Source organism: Glycine soja, chromosome 11, assembly GCF_004193775.1.
Source record: "Glycine soja cultivar W05 chromosome 11, ASM419377v2, whole genome shotgun sequence".
Classification (NCBI taxonomy): domain Eukaryota; kingdom Viridiplantae; phylum Streptophyta; class Magnoliopsida; order Fabales; family Fabaceae; genus Glycine; species Glycine soja.
The window spans coordinates 9,846,997-9,860,126 of NC_041012.1; the positions used below are offsets into that span (position 1 = coordinate 9,846,997).

General features: G+C 26.2%; 1 protein-coding gene and 1 pseudogene across 1 annotated transcript; both read left to right on the forward strand.

Moving 5' to 3' along the window:
- Positions 1-1,466: 1,466 nt before the first annotated feature.
- Positions 1,467-5,305, forward strand: LOC114374969 (beta-glucosidase 13-like). The gene is made up of 13 exons (XM_028332698.1): positions 1,467-1,698; positions 1,844-1,913; positions 1,996-2,054; positions 2,438-2,513; positions 2,621-2,698; positions 2,821-2,908; positions 2,999-3,254; positions 3,422-3,537; positions 3,948-4,168; positions 4,273-4,304; positions 4,406-4,508; positions 4,704-4,812; positions 4,921-5,305. Exons 1-13 carry the CDS (start codon positions 1,552-1,554, stop codon positions 5,117-5,119), a joined length of 1,554 nt encoding a protein of 517 aa, XP_028188499.1. The 5' UTR covers positions 1,467-1,551; the 3' UTR covers positions 5,120-5,305.
- Positions 5,306-9,257: 3,952 nt separating this feature from the next.
- LOC114375305 lies at positions 9,258-11,736 on the forward strand (annotated as a pseudogene).
- Positions 11,737-13,130: the final 1,394 nt, after the last annotated feature.

The following is a 13,130-nucleotide window of genomic DNA, read 5'->3' on the forward strand; positions in this document are numbered from 1 at the left end:
TTTGTAAAATATAGTTTTTTGGTAATTAAGAAGCTTTTTATCCAAATTACTTTTGACATATTAAGTGAATTTTTTATAACATGAATTCTTATAATTTCATCTTTATATTTAGTAATAAAACCAAATTATTATTAGCAATAAAAATATTATTTATGTGTGTGAATTTTATTCTTTACATTTAGTAATAAAACCAAAATATCATTGGCAAGAAAAATATTATTAGCAAATAAGTTATTTGTTCATAAAATTAATGTTACTTGTGCTATTAATACTTCTTAAAATATATTGCATTTAATATTAATAATAGTTTAACTAATAGCTTCTGAATGAAAACTTACCAATAATATACTGTACAAGCTAAGATGACAACGACTCAACATTCAATCTGTTGTAAATAGCTTACCCAAGACCCGAATATGTTGACCGCGAGAATTTGTTCCATCAAAATGTTCATATATAGCTTTGAAAAGTTCGTTCTTAGCTAGAAACTAATTATAAATTGAGCAAAGGTTGGTATTATTCTAATTTAAAAAGAAGTTTGATTTTGATCGAGTTTGAATTCTAATATATAATTGTATTAAAAACTTAATTTTTTTATCATTTATAATAATCTTATCCAGTCAACTAAAATTATCACTTATAAAAAGATAGATATATTCTTTAAAAAACAAAAATTTTAGTTTCATATTGTTATCTTATTATTCAATTATGACTTAAAATATAATTTTAGTCTTTCAAATTCATATAATACTCTTTTTAGTTTTTTTATACGGTGTGAACCAACACATAAAATTAACGATTCATAATTTGTGAAAATTTTGATGGCGAAAAATTATTAACCTGTTTTATTTTCTTTATTGATTTGATTCTAATAATTTCAAGTTGTGAAAAAATAATATTTTAAAATATTAAATAAAAAGTAAAATTCTAATGATAAAAATATCAAAATTATTAACCTGTTTCATTTTCTTTTTAATAAATTAATAAATGTTGTTTTAATCTGTATTAGTAACGAATAAGAAATATTTATCATAAAACAAACATAAAATTTATTAATTTATTAGAAACTAAAAATAAATATCAAATCATACATAAAATTGTTATTTGATTAGAAACACATAAAAAATAAAAATTTACTAAAAATTAAATATAAAATTAGATATTTATTAGAAATAAAAAACACATTTAAATTAACCATATATTTATAGATATTATATCAATCCCTGTCATCCCGAATAGGAATTGACACGTTTGATCGAGTGCCATGGTTTATGTTAGACCAATTTTCTTGTCGATAAATGATATGTAAATATTATTATGTAAACTCTCGTTGAAGTTGGTCAACATTCTTCTTGGTCTTGCTTCTTCTAATTTAAACTTTTATGCAATAAAAAAGAAGAATTGGTCTATTTTGATTTTTAATACGAGGGACGGAAACAACTAGGGATATATTCGTGGTTTCTGAATATAACGTGGAGGTTGGAACAAGTTTTCCTCTATAAAAAGGAACGCATTAATTTGCTGAGAAACACGAAGTGCAAATAAGCAGATATGGCATATATACCTCTCATTGTTCTAGTTACCTCATTGATTACTATCACACAAGGCGTTATTACCCCTAATCCTGAAACAGCTTCTCTGAATCGGAATAGTTTCCCAACAGGCTTCATCTTTGGTACAGCATCCTCGGCATATCAGGTATATAGGATTGTTTATGATTGAATGATAATGTGAAACTATTGTAGTGTATGATTTTTTTTCTCATATATACATGGCCAATTTGTCATGCGTTTAGTGTTTTTCTTACTTTATTTTGTGGTGTTCATGATTATGTATTATGCAGTACGAAGGTGGAGCAAATGAGGGTGGTAGAGGACCAAGCATTTGGGATACCTTCACCCATAAATATCCAGGTATGTATATATCTGGCTTTTTCCTACTGTTTTTTCTTCTTCCAAATTTTATACAATTGTTCATATGCGAATTGGCATGCAGAAAAGATAAAAGACAGAGACAGTGGTGATGTAGCCGTTGATTCATATCATCGCTACAAGGTATTTGCCGATTCAAAATTTTTGTTTCTTCTAAAGTAATTTATCAATTGTCCTTACTATTGAAAAAATTAATTGTTTGCATAACAAAATATGAATTGGGGTAAAGATGCTTTTCTAATTTTCTTAACACGATCATGACGTACACTTCTATGATTGACACTAGCTTGTATCATGCTGTAAAAAAAAATCTATAAGAGTATCATGAAATATTGCAACCAAATTAATTAATTAATAAAGAAATCAATTAATTAGACCCTTGCAAATTCAACAAAGAGTGGAATTTTAAACACTAAAAAGTAAAAAAATGTTACTACATCTCTTGGTTTTCACTGTTTTCGTTTTCGGAGTAAAGATAGTGATGATGTCATGCTGCATATTCGTAGGAAGATGTTGGGATTATGAAGGATATGAATTTGGATGCTTACAGATTTTCTATTTCTTGGTCTAGAATACTCCCTGGTAAGTCAAATCTAGATCAATGATTATTTTGGATTAAAATTTACCTGTTTGGGTCGATGTTCTACTTTAACCTTTGTTTCCCCCCCTCATAAACTAAATATCTATAGAAGGAAAGTTAAGTGGAGGTATAAATCAAGAAGGAATCGATTATTACAACAACCTTATCAATGAGCTACTAGCAAATGGTAAGTACGAAAGCTTTATTGCTGTTTTTTTTTATTCTTTTCATTTTAACAATTTCTCATGTTATTGATGATGACAATAAATCAAATACTAATATAATAATCATATATAAAAAATATTTCAGGTTTGAAACCATTTGTGACTCTTTTTCATTGGGATCTTCCCCAATCTTTAGAAGATGAGTATGGTGGCTTTTTAAGCCCTCGCATTGTGTAAGTGATACAATTTTAAAATTTTCAACTGAAAGCTAAGCTAAAACATTTATGGAAACATTTTTGAAAGATCACAAATTTTGAATACAGGAAAGATTTTCAAGACTATGCAGACCTTTGCTTCAAGGAATTTGGAGATAGAGTAAAACATTGGATAACTTTGAATGAACCATGGAGTTATAGCCAACATGGTTATGCAACAGGGGAAATGGCACCAGGTCGATGTTCTGCTTGGGCGAATCCTAATTGCAATGGTGGTGATTCCGCAAGTGAACCTTATTTGGTCTCACATCACCAACTTCTTGCTCATGCGGCAAGTGTTCATGTGTACAAGACCAAGTATCAGGTTAGTTAATTAAAAAGTTGCCATGCACCTTATTAATTGTTTTAAGGCAAGTTTGGATGCATATATAAAATCTCAAGGATGTTGAAAAGGGAAACTATATATTGATACTTGCAACTTTTAAATTTATTATTATTTTAATAATTTTTAATAAAAAATTATGTGTGCAGACATTTCAAAATGGTTTGATAGGCATAACCTTGAATGTTAATTGGTACGTGCCGTTCTCGGATAACAAACTTGATCACAAGGCTACTGAACGAGCTATTGACTTCCAGTATGGATGGTAAGTACTTCTCTCCATATCCTCGTGCACAATTCTTCATTCTCAAAAGGGATGGTCTAACTGCCCCTAAGTAAAAATGAGGTTAAATAACATTCATGAAAAATCTAAATGACAAAGAAATGAATAGGGTAAAAGTCATGTAACTGGAAGGACGATCTTAATGCCTTAGGGTTGTTAGGATATAGAATCAACTTTGCTAGAGTGGTTCTATTATATATTGCTGTAAATCTCCTAATATGAAATGAATGCATTCTTCGAGTCTATTAGTTAAATGTTATTTGTGTGTTATATTTTATATTGATTATACTTTAATGGAAGAATGGAACGCAAACAATGAATTAAGTTAGCAGAATTACTATCCAAAGTAATTGATGATAGATAGTTTACTTCATTTGTTTGTTCCACTACAGGTTTATGGATCCACTAACAACGGGAGATTATCCAAAAAGCATGCGATTCTTAGTGAGAACACGTTTACCAAAGTTTACAAAGGAACAATCCAAATTACTTATTGATTCTTTTGATTTTATTGGCATAAACTACTATTCCACTTCTTATGCCTCCGATGCACCTCAACTAAAAAGCAATGCCAAAATCAGCTACCTAACAGATTCCCTTGCTAATTTTTCATGTAAGCGCACTTGTCTAATATCGATATATTAGTTATATTAATTGTATATATGTTGAATTTGATTATTATAGATAATGACATGTCTTTCATTTTTGTGATTGTAGTTGTGCGTGATGGAAAACCCATTGGTTTAAATGTACGTGTGTGGTGTCATATAAAATTGTAATTATTCTACATGTTTATTAATTAGTATGTTTTTCTTAATAATAAATAAAATTATTTTTCATGATTATGCAGGTTGCTTCAAATTGGTTGTACGTTTATCCAAGAGGATTTCGAGACCTTTTGTTATACACTAAAGAGAAATACAACAACCCTTTAATTTATATTACAGAAAATGGTAAATAACTTTGAATATCAAATTTATTTTCCTTTGAATGCTATTAAAAACTAGTTGTAAATAATTTGATGAGAAAGTAATTGCAAAAATAAAATTTAGTATATATATACATGCCTATATGAGATTTTATATTCAATACATACATATTGAATAAACTATGTAACATAGTTTACAATTTTGTTTCTTATTGTACAGGTATAAATGAGTATGATGATTCATCATTATCACTTGAGGAATCTCTTCTTGATATTTATAGAGTTGACTATCATTATCGTCATCTATTTTATCTTCGAGAATCAATTAAGTAAGTAATTCTTTTATAGATCTAATTAAAGAGATTATTTTATTTATGTTATTTGCTTACTTTGGAATTTACATTTTTTCTATTTGTTTTCTTTCGATGTTAATATAGGAATGGTGTGAATGTAAAAGGATATTTTGCATGGTCTTTGCTCGACAATTTTGAATGGCACTTAGGTTACACTGTACGATTTGGAATGAATTTTGTAGATTACAAAAATGGCTTGGAAAGATACCCAAAACTTTCAGCATTATGGTTCAAGGATTTTCTCAAAATTGAAATCAAACTTCATGAAGATTCCATGCAATAATACTAGTTACTATTTGAGATTCCTTAAATTGTAAATATATATATATATATATATATATATAGTTGCTAGGTTTATTTAATTCTTAGGCTATTCCTTATGAATTTGTAGTTCTTAAAAATATTCTTGTGAATTTATAGTTCTTGGAATTTAAAATATATACATAACACAGTGTAAGCTTGTTTTAAAGTTATATGCTCTGAAAGTTATTAAAGTCAAGCAATCCTAAGAATGTAATACCTCTTAACTTTGTGAAAATGTAAATATTTATTATAGGACTTGATTTTAAAAATTAAATTACACTTTTAGCCAATTATGTTATTGCTTAAATTTAATTTGGTCCATTATGTTTTTAAAAAATAATTAATATTTTATCTTTTAAATTTGGTTACAAAACGTCAGAATTTGTTTCATATATTTTCAACAATTTCTTTCATAATCTTTTGATGATTTTTAATCATAAAAAACCTTCTTAAAATGTAATTAAATAATAATGAAATTAACATTGCATCATTAATTATAACAGCAAAAACTAAAAATATTGACAAACAAAAAACATCAAAAACTAAAACTGATTAATTTTTTGTTCGATTATAAAAACAAACTTAAAAAGAATTCAAAAACTAAAAACATAAGAGAGGGAGAGAGAGTGCGACTTAGCTTGAGTGAAGATGCATGTGAACTTGTGACAGAGGAAAAAAAGATAAATATTCAATTTAGTTACCGAAAGTAGGAGTTACCCTGAAAATGTAATTTATCATTTATTTTAATTTAAAATTAAAAAAATGTAAGACTTAAAATAACAATAACTAGTCAAGTTTAATAACTTACACTTTTAGCCAATTATCTTATTGCTTAAATTTAATTTGGTCCATTAGCTTTTTAAAAAATAATTAATATTTTATCTTTTAAATTTGGTTACAAAACGTCAGAATTTGTTTCATATGTTTTAAACAATTTCTTTCATAATCTTTTGATGATTTTTAATCATAAAAAACCTTCTTAAAATGTAACTAAATAATAATGAAATTAACATTGCATCATTAATTATAACAAAAAAACTAAAAATATTGACAAACAAACAACATCAAAAACTAAAAATGATTAATTTTTGTTCGATTATAAAAATAAAAACTTAAAAAGAATTCAAAAACTAAAAACATAGGAGAGGGAGAGAGGGTGCGACTTAGCTTGAGTGAAGATGCATGTGAACTTATGACAGAGCAAAAAAAGATAAATATTCAATTTAGTTACCGAAAGTAAGAGTTACCATGAAAATGTAATTTATCATTTATTTTAATTTAAAATTCAAAAAATCGTAAGACTTAAAATAGCAATAACTAACTTATTTGCATTTATTTATTTTCAGGAATGAAAGTGATAACTGTTTTATATTTTCAAGGACTGAAATAATAGTTTTATCAGGAAAAACCTAAGAGATTGGTAAAAATTATTATTAATCCAATATTTTTTAAAAATTGATCTTATTATAGCATATACTTTTAACTCCTATAAAACGTTTTCTGCCGTAAGTTTTATAATATATACGTGTGCCGTCAAAGGTCAAATGTGACGCATGGTGAAACTTTTGTGATTTTAATAATTTGATTAGCTAATAGGTTTTGATTCAAATAAAAATCCAATAACAGGTTTTTACCTATTTTATTCTTTTTTATTGCCAATGCTGACTTTTTTTTTTTGATAGAGTAAGATAACTAATGTTGATCATGACTTTTAATTCAAGACCAAGGATTCTAACGATTTCAAATACGTAATCAAGTAGATTACGCATTACTTTTTATATTAATAAAGTATTTTTATAGAGGTGCATTTAATAAGTAAAATTTAATGAAGTATTATATGAGATTATCTACACTTTCAATAAATTTGAAGAGGTTTTATAATCCATTTTAAATCTCTTGGGCATGTTAGTTAGAATTTAGTTTTTTTTTTTAATTCACAAGTTAAATGTGTGTTTTTTCAATGAGTTAAGTTAGACTCTCCTGGTAGTTATTTGTGTGTCTGATGGCACCAAAAAATATAAAATAAATAGTTTGTTTCTTCGAATGCCCGTTTTTATTCTTGTTAGTTACCTACCATTCAATTTCTACACGTTTACAATTATCTTAACTTTATTTAATTGCTATAGAACACCAATAATTTTTCAAATTCTTCGTAATGTTTCATAAAATTGCTAATTATAACGCACGTTTCAGGGTCAGTAGGCAACAAGCTTACATAAGGTTAGGTCGTGGCTTTCTGCCTACCTTGATAATCTATGCTTGGTGTATTAATCATATGGCTTGAACTAGACAATGTCTTTAGAAAAGCGTATATGCAGTGTTGACTAAAAAGCAAAGAAAAAAAAAGAAAAGAATATACACGTATGTATATTGATTGTATCCAAAAGCATACACATGCATGCATAATAGTATATTGATTGTATATGGATTGAAATGCCCCTTTTAGTTAATTTATTTAGTATTTTTTTCTTATCAAAATAAATAAATAAATATGATGCACACATACAGGTTCCTTTTTTAACATACGTGAGGGCAGAACACTGAATGAATCCTAATTATATTCTTATTGGTCCATTATTTTAGCGAAAAAAATGCACTATTTTTTTTATTCTTATGTTCCGTTATCTTATATTTTAAAAATGTATCGAGCATAGAATAAAATATAAATTGTTTGCTTGACTGGCGAATTTCTCGAAAATATTACCGAAAGAGATAACATAGAATATTAGAGTCTGATTACGTGGATAGCATGGTAAATAATTTTCTCAGATGAATAATTTTGATTTTAGATTAACATCACATTGTCGAAATTTCTGCACTTTTGGCATTTGGTTTTGGATAAGATTTTCTTTAACATCCACAAAACTAGCCCGGTCAACAAGTTACAGTGGTCCTCATTACAAAGAAATTGAGTAATTATGCCGTTTATTTCAAATTTATCATAGCATGATGCATATGCTAAGGGAATAAAGTATTTTTTTAAATCTATATTTATTATGTCAAAAATACAAACTATTGTTAATAAAACTATTAAATTTAGTTTGAAATTTTCAATATTTAATAATTACTTGAATCCAGTTAATTTAGTAGATCAATTCAAATATAAAGTTCAAAGCTATGTTAGAGTTTGTTTTCTCTGTTAGAATCAAGTATGTTTTGTTAATAATTACTTGAATTACTTAAATTGGTGTAGCTTTTATTAATATATTAAGAAATTATTAAGTTATCCATTTGAAAATTTAAAAAAATCACATGGGACAAATTTGTTAAGTATGGTTTCATGCATCAATAATTTTTTATATTAAAAATCAATGTGCCTAAAAAACCAATGACCAAACCAATAAGACACATTAGTCAAATTAGAAATTAAACGTTACTAACCCACACCAACCGCTTAACACCACCAAATGAAGAAAAGATTGCTAGTTGCTACCTACTAATTGTAACTAGTAGGATTCGATATATCGCTTCCTGCTGTGTTTAATTATCAGTCGCAATCATATTAATAACACATGTTTAAAAACTGATTAACGAGCTTTGGATGTTTTCTCCTTTCACTTATAAATACTAAACTATTCTTATTAATTAGTAGTTCAGAAATTAAAAATAAAAATGATAAATCATTCCGTAAACATAATTGGCATTAAAAAATGTCTGGCCATATTTGTTTGTCAACCTTGAATTTGTCAAAGGAGACGAATACTTAATATAATGTTTTTCGGATCTGAACATATGAGATTCTTTGTCTCTCAATGAACACAAGCAATATTATTATTATAATCTTGTTCGCGGGCTAGTTTCCGTATATAATGATACATTTGTGGGTTTTTTTTTTTTAAATACACATTCTCTTTCCTATTTTTATTTAATCTATATTATTTTATAATTTAATTTTTAATATATATTATTTGAGAATTTTTCTCTTTTTTATTTTTTTTTAATTTAAAATATTATAAAATATAAATATTATAATATTTATATAATATAATATTTATATTTTATTATATTTTAAATTAAAAATAACAAAAAAAATAAATAAAAAGTCCTAAATATTATATATTGAGAATTAAATTACAAAATAATATAGATTGAGAAAACGTAAAGAAAAAATGTGTATTTACAAAAAAAAACCTACATTTGTTTCAAACGTGAAATAATTAATTAAGCAGAATCATTGACAGCGAAACCAATGAAAGAAAGAAAGATTAAGCATAATCATCATCAGAAATGGCATGCAACGGACTTTGCATTCTCAGCCTTATTGCTTTAGTTCTTGTGATTAGCAAATCAAGTGTTAATTGCATAGAGACTGATGCAGTTGAACCCATTATTGATATTGCTTCGCTGAATCGGAATAGTTTCCCACCAGACTTCATCTTTGGGGCTGGATCCTCATCATACCAGGTACTACTATTTATAGACTCTTCAATTCTAACATTAATGAGATATATATAGAGTTAATTAATTAATAATGTATCGATCTATTTTACTTATTAGACATGCATGATTTTGATTATGTGTTGTGCTTATTGTGAAATTAATGTATATATGTATATAGTTTGAAGGTGCAGCAACGGAAGGTGGTAGGGGACCTTCCCAAGATATATATATATATATATATATATATACGAGCAGTGAAAGAGATTGGAAAAGGGTCAAAAGGAAATGTTTGACTTGTTATCTTTTATATATTGTTTGGTTAATATGTACCATCTTGAATTTATATGCAGATAAGACAAAAGACAAAAGCAATGGAGATGTGAATAACCATGCCCATTTAACAAATATATGTAATTTCTTAATTGTTAAGATATAATAAGTAATTGAATAATAAAAAATGAGTATTTTTTTCTCTATTTTTTAAATTAACGATATTACTACTTAATTACACTTATTTTAATAACTAGCACTTGTATTCTCTTTTATGAACTGTAAAATTATGAAATTAAAGATAAACTCTTGCGTTACAGTTTACTCTATATACACTGTCGATATAAAATATTTTATCCAGATATGTAATAAAATTTGACTACTTTATTATGCTATTCTATTTATCAAATATATAATATTATATAAAATAATATTTTATTAAATATTTATGTAAAATATTTTACTTTGATAATATATAAAAATTAATCTCATAAAACAAACTAATAACTTAAAGATTAAATTAAATAAGATCATAATCTATAGTTGTGAATTTAGATTAGGTAAAAAATAAAATAAAATAAAATAGGCTTTACTTCGAGTAGTGTATTTTTTTTAATTGTTTGGTGCAATATAATAACATATATGTTATCCATGTATATTATAGGAAGATGTTAAGACTGTGAAGGATATGAACTTGGATTCATATAGATTCTCGATTTCTTGGTCCAGAATACTACCAAGTAAGTCCAATGTTGATTGATGATTATTTTAGATTAAATTTGACCTACTTGGATTAATTTAACCATGTAAAATTGATTTTTTTACAAACGTACATCCACCATAGAAGGAAAGCTAAGTGGAGGTATAAATCAAGAAGGAATCGACTATTACAACAACCTCATCAATGAACTTGTGGCTAATGGTAAGATCCAAACTCAGTTGACTAAACTTTAGTTGCTTTTCCTTCATTTTACCATGTTCTTTTGTTATTGATAGTTATATATACTAATTAAATATTTAAATATATCAACAATTTGTAGGTATACAACCATTGGTAACACTCTTCCATTGGGATCTTCCTCAATCTTTAGAAAATGAATATGGTGGCTTCTTAAGTCCTCGCATAGTGTGAGTTTTAATTCCAAATTAAGTGTTATTGCACACTTAGAAAATTCAATAGCTCGATATAAATATAATTTTGTTAAATACCTATATCAATCTTCAGTAAAGATTTTCAAGATTACGCGGAACTTTGCTTCAAGGAATTTGGAGATAGAGTTAAGTATTGGGTTACTTTGAACGAGCCATGGAGTTATAGTCAGTATGGTTAGGCAAATGGGGGAATGGCACCAGGTCGTTGTTCTGCTTGGGTAAATCCAAATTGCACTGGAGGTGATTCTGGCACAGAGCCTTATATATTTACGCACAACCAACTACTTGCTCATGCATCAGCCGTTTGTGTATACAAGACCAAGTATCAGGTTCATTAATTTGTTAACAACCTTGTATATATTCAAAATTTGTTAGACTTTACCATAATAATTTTGAATATATATATATATATATATATATATATATATATATATATAAAAGAAATTGGAGAGTAGTAATTAATGAGCTAAAATGTTTATAGATGCATGTGCAGGTATCACAAAAGGGTTTGATAGGCATTACCTTAGTAGCTAATTGGTACCTACCATTCTCAAATACCAAAGCTGATCGAAAGGAGACTGAAAGAGCAATTGACTTCATGTTTGGATGGTTAGAAATCCTTTTTGTCTACTCCCTCTTCTCTCTTCATTTTAATTTATCAACAAATATACATATTCATGTATTCTTCCAAAATCCCAAAAATGCATGTATACTATGCATAAGACTGTGTCCGAAAAGAGATAGGTGCCTTCAAGGGTTTATATAACAAGGTTTTAATGAGGACAACTTATTATTGCTTTTGGGTGTTAAAGGTTGCCATAACTTGTTGATGGTTGCCCAAGAGGAATTCTTGATCTTCTATTATATACGAAGGAAAAGTATAATAATCCTTTGATTTACATCACTGAAAATGGTAGGTAAAACTTATTTGTATATGATATTTAGTTTCCTTGAAAGCAATATCATATATACATTATGTGATTTTTTCTTTTTTCCTTTTAGTCTCTTGTATGAAAGATGTTTGACAAATTACATCACACATAATTTTTTTTTACAGGTATAAATGAATTTAATGACCAAACATTATCGTTAGAGGAATCTCTTTTAAAATTAATTATCATTATCGTCGTATCTTTTATCTTCGATATGCAATTAGGTAAGTAATATTTACATCCCAAAAATAATTTGTTTTTTCATTTTGTAAGTTATTCCAAAAAGTTATCTTTATTTTTATTTGTTTCCTTCAAATCATATGACAGATATGGTGTGAATGTCACTATTAAAAAAATGAGTTTTAACATCGTCCTATTAACATCGGTTATTTGAAAACCGATGTCGTTAAGCACTTACAACATCGGTTTTCAAATAACAGATGTTAAAACTGAATTTAGTATGATTTTAACATCGGTTATTTGAAAAACGATGTTGTAAGTGTTTAACCACATCAGTTTTCAAATAACCGATGTTAAATTAACATCAGTTATTTAAAAACTGATGTCGTTAAGCACTTACAACATCGGTTTTCAAATAACCGATGTTAAAATCATACTAAATTTAGTTTTAACATCTGTTATTTGAAAACTGATGTTGTAAGTGCTTAACGACATCAGTTTTCAAATAACTGATGTTAATATAATTTTTTAAATTATTTATATATTTTAAAAAAAAATCATATATTGCGTTATTAATTATATTTTAATTAAAAAAATATAATAATTAATAAACAATAATAAATTCAAAAGGTAAACATTTAAAAATTAAACTAAATTTTTAAAATGAATTTCGTAATTTTAATTTTATTATTTCATGATTATCATTTAAATATAACACATATTTATATAAATTATTTGATATTAGTTAATTTGAAAAAAAAATTGTTTTTAATAATAGAGTTTAACTTTTATAGAATTTTTATAGAATGTTAGTAAAAATAATTATATAGTAAAAAAATTAAAATTTATTATTAATATATTATTATTTAATTATTATATTTGAAAAAAAATGATATTTTTATTATTTTTAAACAAATTTTTCAGAACAAAAATAAAATTATTTTCATGAGACATGGAAATTATGTTTTAAGTCTTTAAATATAGAGTTAATTATAATCCACATGTAATTTATTTTTATTATATTTGTCATTTTTTTATTATTTTTAACTTCATTTGTTAATTATGTGAATTTTTTGT